Genomic DNA, 20,523 nt, shown 5'->3' on the forward strand with positions numbered 1-20,523 from the left:
ATTAAGTCTTGGGGTAGACTTTGGCTTATCCTACTATAGAAGCAGGGCTAAATAGTCCAGCTGTACACAAAAGCTGCTTGTGTGGAGGCAAAAGTATTTTATTAATCCTGATACAGTAGTAAATATTTTAGTGATACTTTATTTTCAGAGAGTATTTCTACATAGATAATTTGATCCTATAAGAATTTAAAGCAGTCTGTATTTTTAAAAGCTACTTTGTGGAAATAACTTTGTGGTGTTCAGTAGCTGTTTCTTAGAGTGAATTTCACATATGTTCTGTTTAAGAAGTTTGCAACTGATGTTCATTTCAATCCATAAACAGAGTATTGAATTTAAAAGTTAGTATGGGATTCTTTTGCTTCATCAGCAATAAAGAACCTATAATTTTTATCTAGCAAACAATTCTGTTGCTAATATGATAACTGGACTTAAGTCCACTTGACCTTCTTAAAGCTTTACCTAGAAACTCTCACATGTCAGCAAGAACATGCCATTTTAATATACTTTATCTCACAAAGCAAAGTTCTGTATACAATATCCACTTCCAAACAACAACTAATTGCTCTTAATGTGAGATGCTATTAGTATGTGCCTGTAGGCAGCTAGCATAGCTGATTAGTTTCATGCCCTACAGTCTTTAAAGTAACTGAAAATTTAGGGTCAGGACCCAGAAAAGTAAATCCAAAATGCTAGATTTGTAGCATTAAAATCAAATAACAACCTTCATTTTCCTGTAGAGAGAAATCAGTATCGTTTCAAGTACAAAGTGTATTCTGTTTTGTCGTTTTTTTTCTTCTTCACCCCTGCTCAGAGTACCCAGCCCAGTCCCCTTGAGATTCAAAGGCAGAGGGAAGCACGGAAAAGAGCACTGGCTAGAAAGCGTGCAAAAGAGCAAATGCAACCAAGAACACCTGAGCCTGTGGAAGGCAGAGAGCACGTTCATGTGCAGACAGGTAAAAGGCTGAATTTTTTTTTAAATTCACCTGAAAACAAAAACTTGCTGATCTATATTCACTTACTAAATTGATGATGGTGTTGGTAGAATCACATAGTGTTAAGGTTAGAATCATAGAATTCTAGAATCAGAAGTTCTCTAATCCTTTCCATTATAACCCCTTATTTTTCATTGTATTTAACAAACTTGGCTAATTAGTGACATTTTCCCAGACTCTCTGTTTTTCAGTTTTCAGTGTACGTTCTTGAACACTAGTCAAGACTTCTTAATTTATTCTTTCCTTTTCCAGCATCATCAGAGAAGTTCGGTATATGCTTAAAATTGAGGGTTTTTAAAAATTTTGCTTAAGAGTGCAGTCACATGTAAGAATGAGACTACTCTTAAAAACTGGGGAACACACGCTCATTTAGAATAGGAAACTGCCCTATTTGTGGGAAAATTTTATTTATAGGAAACTCAAAATTTGGCAGTGGAGTAATCCTGAGGTGAGTGTAATGTATTGCTGTGCACTCTGAAAGTCATTTCATATTGGACTGACTTACAAACTGGGAAAACAGCTGTGTTACATGCTAATCAGATGTGGTCTTTGGTTTCTGAATGTTCTCTCTGCCCCAACCTTGCTGAACCTCCTATACCACCTCCAATGCACACAGCAGCTTTTCACCATTCAAATACTGTTGGATGCAGAAAGAGGCTACCTAGTGTGGAAGTCTTGGTCTTGTATCCTTCCCACTGACTACTGCAGATAATTTTAGGTACTCCACAGACCTTATTTTCTGAGCCAGGCTATTTATCTCTGCAGTAGGAGACAGGCAGTTATAATTCATATTGAGCACATGCTGTTATAGATGTGTGGTTACCTCAAGGCCACTTCTGGTGGGCCAGAAGTAGAATATAGTTCTTTAAATCCAACAGATCCATTGTTCTGTTTTGCTGCACACAGTGGAAAAAAATGTATGTTTTCTATATTACTTATTAGTAGATAGGCAATCATTATCCCTTTTTGAAATTGGCCTATCCCATTGACTCTACCAAGAATTGTTTATTCTGCAGGGTGGGCTGAAATGGTCTAGACTCTGACTTTTGAAACCTACTGAGTGAAATGCCCTTTTAGGAATTGCTTCCAAGAAGTGTACCTGTCATTACAGAGAACGTGGCATCAGATGGCCTATGCAGCAAACTGAGCTATGTTTTAAGTTGAGGCGTCTTTTTTTTTTAAACTTTATAGAAGACATTTTATTGCACTCTTTGGATATAATTCACACTGTAGAGTCATCAAAAATAGTTGAGAGTTAAAATAAAAAGAATCCAACTTTCAGCATTCATTGTGCTTTTGTTTCTAGAACTGTATCTGGAAGAGATTAGTGACCGGATAATAGAGGTTGATACAGAGTGTCAAACAGATGCATTTTTGGACAGACCGCCCACTCCATTCTTCATACCAGCCAAAACGGGAAAAGATGTGGCCACGCAAATAGAAGAAGGAGAGGTATGAAGTGGTCAGGTCCACAAGTGCTGTCAAAACATGTCTTCCACACAAAGCATATTTATGATTCTGTGAAGTGCAAAATTAAGGAAGGTGCTTCTCCATGTGCACTGGTTCTGCTGCTTTCGGCTAAGAACTACAATGTTGAGAAATGCTCTGCCCCATAGAAGGTGTCCAGCCCTAGAAGGTGTTAGGAACACAGAGATAGGGTCCAGGTGAGTGCTCTGGTTCTCCCTGGCAGCCCCCACAGTGCCTGTGGTAGGGTGTGTGGTGTCTCACTCCAGCCCACTCATCACTTAGCCCCCAGCTGCATTCATGCTTCTGCCTTAGCTGACACTGCTCCCCCCGCACTTCTCAGCCCTGCCTTCAGCACAAGGGCTTTGTTCAGTCTCCTTTTCTCCTTGCCAAGGTGTTAAGAGTGACAGTGATCATGGGACATTTATCTCTGTTTCCCTGACTCCCATCCTCAGTTGTTTGACTTTGACGTTGAAGTCAAGCCGATCCTGGAAGTGTTGATTGGGAAAACGGTTGAGCAAGCTTTGCTGGAAGTCATGGAGGAAGAAGAGCTGGCCCAGCTGTGGGCACGTCAGCGTGCCTATGCAGAGCTGCGTAACGCAGAGCTTGCTGAAGTACAGCGCCTGGAAGAGCAGGACAGGCGATACAGAGAGGAGAAGGTAGGACTTCCTAAGAGCAAAACAGGCCTGTCTGAACGCTCGTCAGAAGAGAGAAAACCATTTATAGTACTGAAGGACATGCTGTGAAATAAGCTGGATGTGCCCAAAATGGTACTGTCAAGTTTGATATTCCTCAAAGCATTTTGATGCCATACAGCTGTATCGTGGTTTAACCCCAGCCAGCAATAAAGCACCACACAGCTGTTGCTCACTCTCCCCCTCCCCCATGGTGGGATGGGGGAGGGAATCGCGGAAAAAAAAAACAAACCGTAAAACTCATGGGTTGAGATAAACACAGTTTAATAAGACAGAAAAGGAAGGGAAAACAATAATAATAATAATAGAATATACAAAATGAATGATGCACAATACAATTGCTCACCACCCACTGACTGATGCCCAGCCAATCCCCAAGCCATGGTGTCCCCTGGCCAACTCCCCCTAGTTTATATACTGGGCATGATGTTCTATGGTATGGAATACCCTTTTGGCTCGTTTGGGTCAGTTCTTCTTGCTGTGTCCCCTCCCAGCTTCTTGTGCACCCCCAGCCTCTGCTGGCAGGGCAGTATGAGAAGCTGAAAAGTCCTTGACTTAGTATAACCATTGCTTAGCAACAACTAAAACATCAGTGTGTTATCAACATTATTCTCATCCAAAATAAAAAACACAGCACTGTACCAGATACGAGGAAGAAAATTAACTTTATTCCAGTCAAAACCCGGATAAGCTGCTCTCTGCCACTTGTTCTCATGCACCAGCACCACGCTGTTGTGTTTATCTGGAGCAGTCATGTTCCAGTGACCTGGTGTACTCGGACACCTGATCAAGAGGCCAAACCCAACAGCATTTTCATCTGTACCTGGTGCAGCTGTTACTCAAGCTTTTTCATTATAACTGCTAAATGAATAGTCAAGAGTGCTTGAAAGTAGGAGAGACACCTCCTAGTCTTTCACACCCAATGCGTGCACTACTGTATGTGCATACATACCTCTCGATCTCCAAGTATTAAGCTATATTAGTACTATCTAGTAAATGGGAATAAACAGAAAAGGCAAATCTTTATTACTCACTATTCATCAGCCTTGTATAATCGGGGGTTTTTTTAACGTTTTCCTGGACCAATTTGTTTTAATCTTTTCTTACATCAAATAGGATATAATACTGGAAAGATGAGCAGTTAGGGAAATCCTGACCCAACTTCATCTCATTCCAAGGCCAATGATCAGCTTGATCTGCAATAATAAAGCAAAGAGTCATGAGATCAATACAGACTAAGGTATCAGAGAAGGGTTTCTTTTGGCCAGCTGTGAGGCCCTTATTTTACAGACTTGCTAAAATCAGAAAATGTATACCAAAGGAACATGTTTCCCTCTAGTCCTTCTGGATTTTAGTACTCCACAGATTGAGTACAAGCTTGCTTTCAAGCACTCCTTCATATGAGTAGTTTTTGTGAAAGAAGATGCAAATAGCAGGTAGAGACTGTAAATATCTGTACTTTTGATTATCTTTGCTATTTATGACTCTCACACTGTGATCATTCTTCAAAGTCTAGATCAAAGGAGCAACAGCTTAAAGGCCTGAAAGTTTTACATGCAATATTGCCTTGACAGGAACGTCGCAAACTCCAGCACATGCAAATGCTGCAGAAACAGAAAGAGACCACAGAGAAAATCGCAGCTTGGGCATTTGCTCAGCGTTACTTGGCTGATCTCATTCCCTCAGTCTTCAACAATCTTCGTGAGAGTGGATTTTTTTATGACCCTATAGAAAGAGGTTTGTAATTTATTTTTTATTTTTTAATACGTGAACTAAGTAGTATAAAGGTCAAAACAACCATAAAACATAGCTTATTGTCCTATCATTTAGGATAATGTCATAAGACTTTATTCATTTACATTTGTGGCTGAACAGACAGTTTCCAAACTCATATTTTTAACACAAACATTATTGGTCATATGTACAAGTAGTCAAGAATAAGCAAGACCTGACAGTGTGACAATAAGAAGAGCTGCTTTTGAATTGGAGAGAAATAAATGGGTGGTTAGAACTGGTAGAGCAGAGAGAGAAAGATCCAAATTGAAGAAAATGTATTTTGGTAGGACAGGCAAAGAAAACTGTATGTCGTTCTGAATCTTTTTTAATGATTATCAGAGCAAGGGAGAAATTAGTCAGTTAGAATTAGGTCCTGAAAATAATTTTGGAGTTGTACATTGGTGACTTCCAAGCTTTTAGAATCAGCAGTGTTTCTTATGGGTTACCTTGCTGCACTGCACTTCCCCAGGCTCCGCACAGGTGCACACATCACAGCTTGGGAATGGTTACATTCACTCCTGAATGAGTCATGGGGGCAAATGCAGAAACTGAGTGTTTTGCAGACAGGGCAGGCAGGCTTTGGGACCACGGCATACAAAGAGCATGATTTGAGAAATACATGGGTAGGCAAGAGCTCTTTAGTCAGAGGGAACAAATGCTTTCAGCAGACCAGAAGCCAGATGTCTTTGGAAAGCAACGCAGGAAATGTTATTCTCCTGACTTGTTCTGGATAGTTATTTTCATCTCACTAGAACATTACTGTGTATCTCATCCATGCTAGCCCTTCAAGAGTGCCAGACCCCTTTGAAAATCACTGCAGTTGAGAGGACTGTGGTCTGGGTCCATAACAATGAGGAACCTCAGTAAGAGAGGCAGGAGATAAGAAACCCGACAACACCTGAGAGATTTCATCTGGCTCTTCAAAGCGAGTGTCTTTTGGCAAGGATTTTCATCCCTTAATGGCCATAGCAAATGAAAACCAGCCCAAAGATCCTGTTGCTCACCCTTAATAAAAAGACATTTTTTCTTTCTTTCTTCCTGCTAAATTCTTACAGATATTGAGACAGAATTCCTTCCGTGGCTGATGACAGAAGTGGAAGAAACACTAGAGAGGAAGGTTCTGGGGAGGACAATGCTTGACTGTAAGTTACCAAATCCTGGAATGTAATCCGGGCTGCTTTATGTTCTTGATTGTTTTTTCCCCAGTCAGATCAAATATCAGATTTACAGGGTCACTGTGGGTTAAGGTAGGAGGTGTCATTTTACCAAGAACTCCCATGCTCCCATGTACCCATGGCTTTTTGTGTACTATATTAAAACATTTTTTATGTTGGAAAAGTACTGCGCACATCTAGGTAATTGATTCTCAGCTGAAATAATAGGAGTGTCAGCCATGCTGCACTACCCTCTCTCTGCTGGCTTTATACTGTTTGAGATGTGTTGATGCTGGGACATGCAATACATTTGGCAGGAGCAGAATGGTTAAAGAACACCAATTCTTTTCTCTGCTATAAAACTTTTATTTTTCATGTATTACACAGCCACCATGGCTGTGCTGTTCTCTGTGGTGTGCCTGATTGTGCCAGTGGGAATAGAAAAGCCCATCCTGTCTACAGCCATATGTATACCATGAAAGTCTCTTAACTCATTTGTGTAAGATCCCTGAGCTATGGATTGATTGATATGTTCATCCTACATGAAAGGAGAAGAGAAGGATAATCGTAGGCCATGGTTGACTGAGAAGTCAGGCGACCAACACTTTTCATCAAAACAAGGGCTCACCTCCTCAGCAGTCAATAATCATGTCCTTGCTTTCAAAACAGATTAAGATATCAGTTGTCTTTTGGGCTACTTCAAGCTAAGTATTCAGGTTCTTAGTCTTCAGAGGCTGCAGTTGAAAAACCTGAACAATCTAAACTCTGTCTTGTGTAGAAACACAAAATTATGATGAATGCGTGTCCACCATGGTGGTCCTAGATGAAACCACTTTTTACGCTTGCGTTACACCTTCATTCCTATAGTTTTCCTCCTGCTGTGATTTTGGGTTTGAATAACAATTGTGTTTGTTTCCTTTGGGTTTATTTTCAGTTTAATGAGGACCCTGAATTTTATTTGTTAGGGTATAATTTGGATAATTACATCTGGTCTGTTAGGTATTTTATCCTACGATATATGTGCTGGTATGTACACTTAAGGATCAGTTCTTCATGTAGCTCTTCAGGGGCGGGGGGGAATTTTCCCTTCTTTTAAGAAAGAAGTATTTTATGTGACTACTGAATAAACATGCCAAGGAGAATGTTGCTGCAGGATCCACTATTGATGAGAACATCTATCATATTCCTGTTATATCTTTCTTTTTAATTTTTAAACCAGGTATCATGATCTTGCACCAGTTCTAAGATACACAGAATACCTGTAGCAGGCCAATAAGTAATATCAGCAGCCCATGTTTTGCTATTTACCCTCTGTATTTCCCAGCTTATACCCAATCACCCACTGTTGAGTAAACATCATCTCTGCAAAAGGAACTGCAAATTGCATTCTCCAAGTTTTGTAGAGGCAGGCACAGCCTCAGCTGAAATAGTTCATGGCTTCTTCCCCCCTTATGCAGAAGCATAGGAAAAGTTTTTAAGGATCCATTTTTAATCTATTTGAATGAAGACGCAACTTTAAATGATGTATATCAAAGTGAGTGTTGATTTTTTTTGTTGTATCCATTGGAAGGGGTATAATGTTTAGAAAAATTTACAAAGGCTAAGCAGCAAAGTTAATAAAGAATAGGTGCTTTACAGCTTTGTTTCAGAAAGAGAATATCTTTTGATGACTCCCATATTTTCACTATTTCCCACTGCCAAAAACATCGCGCTGTGCGCAACCTGGCTAGTCCTCGTTCCTGGCGGGGTGACCTGCTCCAGAAGTGAGGAACAACTGTGAGGAAATTAACAAAACAATCCAGGGGGATCCTTTCATATCACTGCTTTCAGTGTAAACTGCTCATTTGGCTGGAACTAGGCTACAGCAGCAGGGATGTTTTTTCTCATTCAAGTATTCTTTCATTTTTAGTGTTGTTTCAGGTTTTTTTCCCTGTTTAAGAAGTTATAGGTCAGTAATATATAAAATAATCTCAAAGTATGTTTTTTTCCTCCAGGTTTGTTAATGGTGGCTTTCTCTGTTTCAGCCTTGATTCGTACAGTGGTTGAAAAACGCTTAGATGCATTTAGCCGTAAACCTCTGTCTGATCAGACAGAGGCACCTGCTGAAGAGTCCAGGCCAACAGATGCACCACACCAGGTGGTGGGTGAGACAGACGCTGCTGACCAACCGGTTGCAGAGAAAGAAGAGACTGACCAACCTGTTCCTGAGGAACAGCCTTCACGTCACATCTCTTTCCGGTTAGAAGAATCGGATCCAGCAGGAACAGAGGATTTGGAAACTGAGTAACAAGGAGGCAAGTCATCAAGTAAATGGAGATGAATGGCTTAGAAAGAAGAAATGAATTCCTATCTATTTACAAGTATTGTGCCCTAGCCATGCTGAAGGATGAACCTAAGTAACAGTAGAGCATTAAAGCGTGTTTTCCATATGCTGGCATTGCTGATTTTGGGCCGTAAGAATCAAGAGAGAGGTTACTAGTGCAATGTGAATGGCAGTGAAATTCTATCCCCTTCTACACAAGCCAATCCATCAAAAACCTGGGACATTTACAGTTGAAAAGTGATGCTGTGCCACACCCCCTGCTAGAAGGTCATGAGAAGAACATTGAGAGCATCCTAATAACCTTTGCAAATGCTTTGATAATGTTCTCAGAACAGAATTTCCTTACTTTCCCTATTTTGAAAGGTGGCTACTACAGCACAGCTATATTTCTTTTCACTCATGTTAGTCTCTCCTTTCCTGACACACTTGCATGGGCATCTCAGCAGGTAATAAAGCGAAGGCTGTTCCTGAAGTTCTTCAGGTTCAAAGAATTATCTGCCTTTGGGAGTTTCTGCCAGTGCAAAATCCTCCTCACCTTCCTTACACCCCGAGCACTGGTGAGGGGCTGGAGTCACACGCTAAGTCCAGCCTCCGTTTTTTTTGTAATCGTCCTTTCCTGCTGGTTGACTGGAAACAGTACCAGACATGACTGACAAAATGTGCCTGCACTGCAACCTGTATCTGTCTGTTCACAGGCCAACTCCTCAAGTGGGGCATTCCCCCTCATAAAAGTACATCTGCGCTCCATTGCAGCAACACCTTTTCCTTGCTAGGTGCACCTGTGGAAAAAGTCCTGCCTCATCCAGACTGCTTTGTGCTACCTCCTCTTTGCAGGTCAGAGGAGATGTGTGCTAACCCAGCAGGCCAGATCCCAGTCTCAGTGGGATGTCAGGAATGACACCTGAAGAGATAAGGACCTGCTCCACATCTCATACCCTCAAAAGGGATGTCCAGACTTTTCACTGGACCACTTGTACGTGTGACTTCAAAGGCAGACCCTGCCTTCCCTCCATCCTGGGCTAGGACATCCAGTGATAACCAGGGCAGCTATTGCTTACACGGAAAAGCTCCCTTGGAAGGTGTCAGGTATTTACCTCTCTCTGTAGGTAGTTGAAAGTCAGAAGTAATGAGATGTAACGACCAACAAATCCACTCAGTGGTTTGATGTAATATGAGTGTGTTAAAACTGGGCGTCTGGAGTCACATAGTACAAATTGTCGACAGACACACCCATGGATGCTTTTCAAAGCTGGAGTATTCCCCTGTAAACTCCTCCTCTGTTTGCTAAGTTGACAGTATTTCAACAAAGTGTGATTGTTTTTTCATTTATGATTGATTCCTCAAAGCATCCAGCAAAATGTGTTACATGTATGAAATTAAGGTAGTCAATGCTCACTAAATCTGTGTCTGTAAGTTTCTAAGAAGAATTTATTTTTATACACATGACTGGAATTGAAGGCTTGAAATGAAACTCTGGTTTAGGCATTGAAGTCGGTGGGAGGTTTACCTCAACTTCAGTAGGACCAAGATTTTCAATTGTTTTTTTTCCCATGATGATGGAAACTCCTGTCATGACTTCAGGTAGATCAGGTAAATTACTTCAGGCTAATTTTATCTAGAGAAATAAAAGGCTTTGTGGCATGATTAATGAGATTAATGTAAATGTTTCAGCTCATTTTTGGAACACTGTATGTCAGTTCTAAGGATTCCTTATTAGTGAATGATTGTTTTGTCATGTATTTACAGGAGACTTAGTATAACCTAGAGGACTGTCATGGATCGTTCCTGAAAAGATTCAAACAAATGCTGCCTTGAATATTTGGTTTTGGAATATTACAAGAGGAAGGTGATCACCTGGAATATTTTCATTTTTGTCACTCCCACTTTGTGTTTGATTGCTAGAAAATTTACTTGAAGTGTTGAATTATTCTATTTAAATAGGTTGTGGCATTATTATGTATTCTTAAATTATTATAAAAAAATAATTAATTGTATGCCCTGCATTTTTACTTCATTAGAATGTATAGATACAACTCAAGCATTGTGTGTTGTGGTAGAATTTGCTGTAACAGGTTATGTTTTTATGGGGCCATACAGCTGTGAAGATTTGTACTGCACTGGCAGTTTTCCATTAGCAGCCCTGTACTTGAATTCAGCCCCAGACGTGGAAAGGTTGGCAGGGGAGGGGACCTCTCGCATCCTGTCAGTCACTGGAGAAGTGGAAAACCATGAGCAACAGTAAGGAGGGGAAGAGGGATTTGTGGTAATGGCGTAGCTGTCACCTGTTTGGGGTGATGCCGACAGACAGGCAGGCTGTGCGGCACAGGCCTTGCCGCTGGCGGGGTGGCATGGGGGCTGGCACGCAGGTGGCTGGAGGAGCTGCCCGCAGCCGAGCCCAGGTGTGAGCACCACGTCCCTCACACCACCTCCCCACGGGGACCCCTCCTGACACCCTTCCCCTCTAAATCCCCATTCTCTGTGTCCCCAGCAGCAGCTGTGCCCGGCAGGCAGGTAAGGCCGCAGGGTGGCCAGCTCTGCAGCCACGGTGGCCCGGGGGAGGCGCAGGGGTCTGCAGCTCCTGGGTGTGCGTGTGCATGCAAGGGGGAGCGGAGAGGGGACGGAGGCAGACGGCGCTGCAGGCACTAGAGGGCAGGAGAGCCCACAGCAACCTGGCTGCAGAAACGCATAGAAAGACACGGGTGTCACCTATTGCACACCCCACGCCCTGCACTAGTGACACCCGTCTGGACTTCCCTCCTCTGCTAAACCCCAAAGGCGTCGACCTTTTGCAAAATCTACTCATCTTTCTAACGTGAGGAGCCAACACTGAGCGTCACCCTACACCCTCCATGCTAAGATCATAGAACCAGAGAATGGTTTGGGTCGGAAGGGACCCTTAAAGATCATCTAGTTCCAACCCCCCTGCCATGGGCAGGGACATCTTTCACTAGATCAGGTTGCTGAAAGCCCCATCCAACCTGGCCTTGAACACTTCCAGGGACAGGGCATCCACAACTTCTCTGAGCATTGTGGGTTTCAGGGCTTTCTAACTGCAGCTGCTGAGTTTTCCACGCCATGTCTCAGCCCGGGGCTGAACCCTTTTGAAAAGTTCAGCAGAGATGTTTCAGCCTGTCCTTTGAATGAGATTGGAGGAAAAATACATTTCTCTGCCTATATTCAATGATCTTTTCAGATGATAAACAACTCAATGCAACTGTGTGCTAGACCCAGGATGCAGGCTTCTGGGTGCTTTCTCCCAGAACCATTAGAAACCAGACACAAAGTTCATTTTGGCATTGAACTGTGTCCAAATGACTACTTGTAGCATGCAGGAGTTGAGCTGGTACTTCTGCTAGTCAGGCCCAGGCTGGCTACCTGTCAGTAAAGACCTCGAACAGTAGCGCGTGTGCACAGGGAGGCTTCCTATCTTTGTGTGTTTCATCAAAAGCAGCTGGTTCTAATATGACTGTATCCATGTGGTTTCCATCTATTGATTTCTCTGCAAAGAGCCAGAGCATTACTCCAACAACCACCTCAGCAGTTTAGCTCCATGTTTACTTCAACACCCGCTTGAGAAGTGGGAAAGACATTGAGACTTACTGCCTGGCCCTGAATCAGTTTGGGAATGCTCTTGATATTGATGGACCAAATTGGACTCTCTGCATTTCTGTGTTGCACACTGACAGACTGTGAACATATTGGTGAGAGTAAAATTCATGGCTGGTTTGCTGCTGGCAGAAATTACGGGTTTCAAAGAGCTGCGGAGAGAATGAATAAAAAGAATACACCTTTGAAAGTGTTTGCTCGCTTGCTTATATGCACGTGTTAAACATGAACCTAACCTTATCCATCTTTAATGGCTGCAGGCTTGGGAGCCCACAGAAGCTGTATTGCTTTAACAGCAGCAGTATACAGCAATCTACAGCAACAGCCCTGTGGTGTTCGCAAAGCCATGAAGACTCCTGTCCTACCCTCCTGCAGGAGATGCCTTTAGGCAAGTATGACAGTATCTATCATAGTGAAATAGTGAAACTATTCCAGTGTGGTTTCTCACTGCCAGGGCTTCTTGACTGGTACAAACCAGAAGCTAGACATGGCCTATAGCACATTTCAGTGGTCCTGCTGTGATGCTGCTTTATTGCAGTATCACTGTAGTTATAAACTGCCTTATGTCGCCTCACTTCTCCTCCTCAGCCCCACCATGAACATTTGGCGCTCTCAAGTTGCCCAAGCCTTGGCTATTAACATATAACAATATTAGCATACGTATCTTGTCACTGGCAGCTTACGTTAATAAATTTGACAGTAAACTGTAGCAGCCATCCATGGTAGTGGCATATCCCATGCTGTTGACTGCCATGGGATTCACGATTTCCAGTAAAATGTCTGGCTGAGAAGCTGGTGCAATAATGCTTGAAACTGCCCCAGAAAGATTACTTTTATCTATCAGGTCCTAGCTGGATCTTGCAGCCACTCTTGAGATAACATAAGCTGTTAAAAATGACCTAACAGTAGAATTTGACTTAGTAGGAATTGTGATTCAAACATGCTTTGGCAATTGAAATTATATCTACTTTAAACATAGCTTTTTTTAAGATGATCATTTTGGAAAGTACTCATATGTATGATGGGTTACAGAGTACATCTAAAAGATTATTTAATGGGCAAATATCAGCAGGCCAACCATTACCATTTTTATTAATGGTAATTAATCAATCAAATAAATTTGTTTCAAACAGAGTTGACATACTCAAGTTATCTGCAGTTCCCAAAACCACAACACACTGAATCCACGGGATGACTGAAAGGTCTAGCTAGGTTGGAAGGGATCGCTGGATCCCTGGTCATCTGGTCCAACCTTCTGTAAAAGCGGGGCCCTAGATTAGGCTGGAGTTTGACTGGCTGGGGTGTAGCGCTGCTGAAATGGCTTTGGGGGTCTGGTGGCCTGCAAGGTGAGCAGCAGGGCAGCAATGCCCCTCGCAGCCATGAAAGCAAACCATGTCCAAGGTTGTGTCAGCAAGAGCATAACCCAACAGATCAAGGGATGCCATTATTCCACTCTATCTGGCACTTGTTGGTCCACACCCAGAGGACTGAGCCCAGCTGCGGCCTCCCCCAGTTCAAAAGAGGCACTGAAAAATTGGAGAGGGTCTGGTGGAAGGCCACAGAGACAGTTAAATGCGGAGAACTTGCTGCAGGAAGCAAGACTGAAGGAACTGGGTGTGTTCAGCCTGGAGAAGAGAAGGCTCAGCTGGATCTGATTGTGGTTTTCCAGCACTGAAATGGTGGTTATGGAGAAGGTGGAAGTACCTCCACAAGGATGACCCATGACAGGACAAGAAGAAACAGCCACAAGCTGCTTCAGGGGCAATGCCCGCTGGCGGTGTGCCCATGGTCCCTTCCTGTGCCCCTCAGCCTGCCGGGGTGCAAGTCTGCAGCAAAACCCCGAGGTAAAATCGGTACGCGTGCAGGAAATTCTTAATGCGGTGAGGTGCCTTCCTTGGAAGTAATTAACTACCACTAGTGCAGGGGAGAGGGTTTGTGCGGGACAACTCGGTACGGCCACAGCAGTGGCGATGCCGCCGGTCGGAAAGCCGCAGGCCGGGATACTCGCACTTCGTTTTTAACAAGTTTCCCGCTAGCGCCGTTGCAGAGCACGCCCTCGGGCTCCAGCGGCGGAGCTGCACCCCACCCGGCCGGCCTCCGCGCTCCCCGCGGCGCGGCGCGGCCCTGCCCTGCCCTGCCCTGCCCTTCCCAGCGGCCCGCGGTGGTCCCCGGGCACCGCTCCCCTCCGGCCGCCTCGCGCTGTACCGCCGAGCCGCCGCTGCCCCGGAGTGGCGGGGAGGGGACGCGGCCCGTCCGCCCCTCGGCCCGGCCCTCCTCCGCCCCGCCCGCTGCCGCCCCGCCGCCAGGCGTCTCCCCGGGGCCGGGCACCGCCGCGGGGACGGGAGGAGCCGCCGCTGCTGCGCTCCCCGGCCCGGCGCTGGGGGGAGCGGGCGGCGCCCGCGGAGCTGGGCCATGAGGTGAGCGGGGCCGCGCCGCGCCGCGGGCGGCAGGTGAGCGGGGGCGGCGTGCGGGGCCGGGCCGGGGGGGGAGTGCTCCGCCGCTCCGCAGCGGGGCCGGGCCGTTCGCGGGAGCGGGGGGCGCTCCGGGCAGGCCGGCGGTGGCGGCGGGGCGCTGGGGGGCCGGGCGGGCGGCAGCGCCGAGCACCGGGGCTGGCGGCCGGGTGGGCCGCCCGCCGCCGCAGGAAAGCGAATTGCGCCACATGTGTCCGCCTTCAGGAGGAGACTTATTTATTTATTTATTTATTTATTTATTCTTCCCTTCTCCCCCTCAACTTTTCCCAAACCCCAGCTGCTGCACTGGCTCTCCCTCTCGTCCGTCCACAGAGCCTCGCACCAGAGCCCCAGGACGGGCTAACATCCTCAGGCCCACTCCTGCTCCTCTTGCCTTCGGGAACAGAGAGGCCTCAGGACTGGGGATTAAGCGGGGGGGGGGGGACGGGGACGGGGACGGGCGGGACACGTCTCCTCGTCTTTCCTTTGTGCCTCTCTTCAGCCCCACTGCACTCACGGGGCTTTCACCGCGGCAGAGCGTGGGGCAGCGGATGGCACCTTGGGGCCTGTTCGGCAGTCGCGCCCCTGAGGTGTGACACTCGGGCCGTCGTCAGGGAGGTTTGCTCCCGCGGGAGTAAACATCTGCGGGCCCAAACGTGCGCCCGCCACTTGCAAACGGGTCTTGATGCCTGCCTCGAAATCTGCCGACAGAACCGGCCGCAGCGCGGTTCACATCAGTTCTTCATCCCTCTTCAGCGGGGTGACAGCTTGCTGCGGTCAAGTCTTGAGCAGTCATTGGCTCCTATGGGAGACATGAGCCTTTTTTTTTCTGTGGGGAAGAGAGATTTACCACGTTATATGATTTATTTTTTCTTAAAGAACATAACTTTGTTAAAATTCAGCTTTCAGTTGTTTTTTATTTCCCCATTAAAAGTCTGTGTCCCATAGCCAAATGATAGTTTGTTTTTCTGGAAAGGGGAATTTGGGACAGCCAGACTCTTCTCCAAGGGCTGTTGCTTTTCCTGTGTGACTTGAGCATAACAAGTATGTTCCTCCTTACAAAGGGGGGCCAATAAGGCTAACTGCTTTTGTAGAAGATATTTAAAGTAGTTGATGAAGAGTACAAAGTAGTAGCTGTCTTTAAAATGTGACCTTAAATGCGATCTTCCCACCTCAGCTGTTACTTTTAGTTTATAAAGGACTCTATAGGACAGAATCCAGGCTATGATTTTGGGTGGAGGATATATCTATACACATACTTGTGTGGGGGAGCTTCATCCAACATACAGGATTATTCGTATCACCTCGATGATGAGGGTCTTCATGAATAAATACATACGGTACACGCATTCTCTTTCCAAGAGGTGGTAGGAGAGGATGTGCTTGGCATTGTTGACAGAAGATGAGTGAATCCAGCTCTGACAGAACAAGGAAGGAAGAGGTTCTGAATCTGAGCACTCGCATCTCTTGGTATTGCAGTTGTAAAATTAACATCAACATGTGCAAGCTGATTCTTGGTTGTCCCAAAGCTTAGCAGAAAATCTGGGTGTTTAAGTCAGAGATATCTAATTGCATGCAGCGGCACAAAGTGTCAAGCTGTCCTGTCCTGACTAGCAACTTCTCCTGCAAGACAAGAGCATCTCTTCTTGTGAGGTCTGCAGTACTCCTCTGACCCCACACGTGCAGCACCTCTGTTGTGCTCTGACCCTTTGCTGGGGAGAAATAAAGGTGCTGTCATTGGGAATTTCCCTTCACTGGTCCTTCCTGTCCCTGTTGTTGGTTTGGAGAAGCAGTGCATGGAGCACCACTCCACCTCTGTGCATGGGGAGTAGTCATGGTGTACAACACGAAATGGGGCTGTGCAGGGCAGGTGGCTCTGGGTGGAACACGGGTAGTTCTGCTAAACAGAAGTATGGGTACAGTGACAGGAACAGTGACAAATTGTGTGATTATTATTTGATACTGTGTGCGTTTGCTGCTGTGTTGCCACTGTGTGTGCAGTATATTTTCCACGGTTAGTGTGCACTTGCTTGCCCTGCATTGTAAGTCAAAGCAGTCAGAATCTCATTTGCAAACCTAATGGGAGCCGGTGTAGATTCTGGAGTAGTATAACTGCATAATAGGCTGATTGCCACTGCATTTTGAATTGATGAATGCTCTCGAGGTGTATGTCTGATATTTAAACAGGACCTGATCATTCTGATCGTGCAGATGCTGCAAATCGATAATAGGATTATTTATGTAAGAAGTAGAAGATGGGATGAGCTGGAATAAAAGCTAGAAATAAGATCAGAAGGACAGTACCAGTTTCTCTGGACCTGCGCATCAGAGTGAGAACAGTAGTAGGAGGTTTGGAAAGTTTGATACGTGAAAGCACATAAACACTACAAAATAAATAATTATTTCTTAAAGGCAGAGGGGGCCATTAAATCATGTAGTTAGTTCTTCAAGTTTAACCAGGTTGAAGCCTTATATTGGCATCTTCGAGTTAATTTAAAATTGCTCAGTTTATAAGATAAAAATGAAGAGTTAAACCATTTTGAGTGCATTGCTTGTAGGTGGACTTTCTTTTAACATGGGCCCTTGTTTTGCATTCATTTTGCGGACATGTAAGCCAGCAGGTCACAGATTGATGCTCTCTGACTAAGGACTCTAACTTCTATTTCCTTCCAATTCTGTAATGTGCTCTGCAGCGAGAATCTCCTTGTTGTGAAGCTCTGTGAGTACACGCATTTCTTCTCTCCCTGCCTGCCCTTCTGCCAGGACTCGATGGAAAGGAAACAGCATAAGATAATTCCCCCCGTGATTGTTGAGACACATTTATTCTACAGTGTGTTGCAGGGACTGGGACCCGAGCTGCTGTCCCATTCCCTCAGACTCCTAACTTCTTGGCTGATGATTAAAACCCCAAAACATTCAACCCCCACCCATAAGTGAATACACTTACTGTACTTAAGACAGTCTGTGCTGGTGTTTGGTACAAGTTTCATGCATTTGCTGTAAGTTTTCATGTGTTTGAGCACTCCACATTACACCTACCTTTACGAACCTAAATAGTCCTCTTCAGTAAGAGCAATCTGGCTCACAAGATGTTTGCAGAACCAGAGCATATTTAAAGTACACATTGCCAACTAGTTCGCTACTGGCTCCACTGAGTTTTTATTTTAAGATGTTCCTGCTTTCAAAGATAAGCATGAAGCAAACAAGACTGTTCCCAACGCCAAGGGAACAGCAGTCACACACTTCTACTTAAGCACGTGCCAGCGTACAACCGGCCACATCATTTAATTGTCACTAAACCCAGAAGAAACTGTTTGGTTTTTTCTTGCGTGTGTGGAAAGAAGTAGGAAATCTCTTTAAATGATGCCAAGGATACTGCTATTTTATGATAACTAGCAGGAAATAACAAGAGTTAGGACAGAAAGAAGGTCAGTCTACTTGTATTCTGTATAGGAAAATCTTGGAAGTTGATCATAAAATTTAATTCCACACATATCCCGAGGATAATCAAATAAATATTTGTCTAGCTTTGCTTTTTTGCTGACTTACATCTTTCTTCCATGCATTCTTCTGAATATGGGCTATTTGGAATTTGCTATGAAAGCCTGTTTTGGGTTCCAGATGTCTCTGACATGACGATCTAGAAGCGACAGTTCTTTCCGGTGGTCTTTGTCTGTATCCTTCTCCAATTTCCTCTTTTTTTCTTGCTTTTTCTGCCAGTACTGATTGATATTCTGTAAAATGGCGTGAGTTGCAGTGCTAAATCAGGATCAAGGATGCCTTTGTAAATTAATTCTGTCTTGGAGGACAGAGTAGATCTGCTTTTATCTTTCTCTGTCCTGCACCTAGAGCACTATTTTGGGAGAAGTTGTTTCACAAACAACTTGAGATAGCAAAATTTAAGCTTTCGTAATAGCATTAACTACTCATAATTCCAAGCTGCAATGATGATACAATAGAGGTTGTATCATAAGGCATTGATTTATAGTTCTAATGAGTTGGAGAGATAACTTCTTCACACTCATTATCTGTCAGTGTTTTCTCCTATTCGGCTTCCATAATTTTTCAAAGGACATCCCTGAACACACTGACAAGTGTATATTCCCTTGCTTAAACCCCTAGAAAAACTGCAGTGGGAATAAAATGCAGAAAAGTGTGCATTTCTAGTCCTTGTGGTAGGTCATAAAAGGGTTTAAAGTAAGGTCAGTCATGCTGGGTTGGTAACTCAACATCCTTGTTTGTTGTCATTTTTTCCCGTGGAGAGCCTCAGGTTTCAAGTATAGAAAGATTTGGCTCTCTGAGTTGCTAATAAATCCTTGAAGATATTAGACGAATATAATTGAAAACTCTAGTTCTTGTCTGTATCAGTGAAGAGCCTGAAAAAGTAGCTGTGCAGCAGAACTGTGCGCATTTCATCTTGTTATTCTTAACTTGGGTGCTTCTGTTGGAGTATAAAGGAAGATGTAGGGGGTATCTTGGGAGTATTACCACAGTCTGCTGTGAGTGGCATCTAGTCTGGCTCTCCAATGATTAAGTAATGGGGAAGAAGACGTCCCAGCTCTGCCTGACCCACAGGGGTCAGAGAGTAAGTGCCGATGTTCATCCCAGCCCAACTGCTGGGAGACAGTCCTCTGTGTAATGTGGACAGATTCCCCGTGCCAATTGTTGTCTCCTCCATCTCCTCCTGCCCTGCTCTGAGCGAGGTGGGAATGGGTCTGTCCTAGGAGGATGCTTCTTTGTTGCCTATTTTCTGTGTATCTTGGGGAGAAGCAGTGGGTTTGTCTCTTGTGTGTTGAGATAAAACAGGAGAGTGGTCATCTCTTGGGTGTCTAGAGTGATAGTATTCTTTTTGCCTTACACGGGGCGGTGGGCCTTGTGACAGGGAAACTTGTGTGCATGGTTAAGGTAGTTCAGCTGGGGGCTGCCCAGACCTGCACATTACACATAGAGCTGTTTCAGTGCTAAATGTCAACTCTGTGTGCTGAGGAGTGTTGCAGATGACCTGCACGACCCAGACATGCCGCATGGAATCGCTCACCACATTCACTGTGCAGATGGCACCATGCTTTGTCTTCACAGCGATGCTAACCATGGTGGGGCAAGTTGCGTGCTGCCAGTTCGGGAGCACAAGTCACTCCAGAATGGCAAGATTCATCCACAGATTAGTAAGTTTGCTGGGTTCATCCTGTTGGGAGGCACTGTCCCCTGTCAACGTTCTGATGCCATTGCCTCTGAAATGATCGTCTCAAGAACTGTAGCAAGAAATGCATTTGCAGCAAATGCAGAATAGCAGCTGGGGAAGTGCTTGGGGTGGTGCCACCAGAGTGGTCAGCTGTGTGCATTGGGCATACAAGTCACAGGCATGGTGTCAGGAGGCTAAAGAGTCCTGTAGTGTAGACACACAGAGAGTACAGAGATAGCCGCTGTGCCCCTGTGCAGTCCATCCAACACTTAGAGCAGACAAAGACGGGGCACAGCATTTGCTCCAAGTAACAAAGTCAGTGTAGATGTGCTTTGCTTTTCTTCAGGGCATGTAATAGAATTGCATTTAGGAAAATACTGGAGTAGCATTATCTAACCTGTGCTAGCATATACGATAGCAAGCAAATGTAGTGCAGTGAGCAATATTATACTTCGCTCCTCCACTCGGTCTCTTGTTTTCAGGTTCCTGTTGCTATGAATGGTGTTGAGGGACTCTTGAGTATAAGCAAGGATATCTTCTGCAAGAATGTCACGTATATCTTTCAGAGAACTGCAACAGCAAAAGTCCCACGTGCTTTTTTGGCCATAAACTGTCACTGCAATTTTGTCGGTTTACTTCAGCTAGAATGTTATTTCAATCACCGCAGCTGTATAATGTGATCAACAGCATTGGTTTTTCCTGTCCTACAGAAATAAGTAACATTAGAATCAGTATAGATTTTTTTAAAGATTACAATTAAAAGTGCTGCAAGCTGATCAATAAACAAGTAATTTATAAAGCATTAAAATTCTGTTTTGCCAATGCCTTGACAGATTGATGCCCGAAGAAGACACCAGGTATCTAATCATTATATTGTCCTC

The 20,523-nt window shown here is 44.6% G+C and overlaps 2 protein-coding genes across 6 annotated transcripts in view; both read left to right on the forward strand.

The window, feature by feature from the left end:
- Positions 1-10,398, forward strand: part of RSPH3 (radial spoke head 3) — a 39,599-nt gene extending 29,201 nt beyond the window's left edge. Inside the window, exons 5-11 of one of the 2 annotated variants that reach the window (XM_030023243.2) lie at positions 812-953; positions 2,299-2,444; positions 2,912-3,115; positions 4,726-4,888; positions 5,983-6,069; positions 8,106-8,375; positions 10,151-10,398. In XM_030023243.2, the coding sequence (XP_029879103.1) occupies positions 812-953; positions 2,299-2,444; positions 2,912-3,115; positions 4,726-4,888; positions 5,983-6,069; positions 8,106-8,368 (1,005 nt within the window). In that variant the 3' untranslated portion in view covers positions 8,369-8,375; positions 10,151-10,398. Of the gene's footprint in view, positions 1-811; positions 954-2,298; positions 2,445-2,911; positions 3,116-4,725; positions 4,889-5,982; positions 6,070-8,105 lie in introns of both variants that reach the window. The other variant, XM_030023242.2, reaches the window with a different exon arrangement.
- A 3,923-nt stretch (positions 10,399-14,321) lies between these two features.
- Positions 14,322-20,523, forward strand: part of PLAGL1 (PLAG1 like zinc finger 1) — a 52,548-nt gene continuing 46,346 nt past the window's right edge. The window contains exon 1 of one of the 4 annotated variants that reach the window (XM_030022386.1): positions 14,322-14,460. The gene's annotated coding sequence lies outside the window, so the exon portion shown is untranslated. The remainder of the gene's footprint in view (positions 14,461-20,523) is intronic. The other 3 variants (XM_030022385.1, XM_030022387.2, XM_030022388.2) reach the window with 3 other exon arrangements.

The sequence above is a fragment of the Aquila chrysaetos genome, chromosome 8 (genome assembly GCF_900496995.4).
Source record: "Aquila chrysaetos chrysaetos chromosome 8, bAquChr1.4, whole genome shotgun sequence".
Taxonomy (NCBI): domain Eukaryota; kingdom Metazoa; phylum Chordata; class Aves; order Accipitriformes; family Accipitridae; genus Aquila; species Aquila chrysaetos.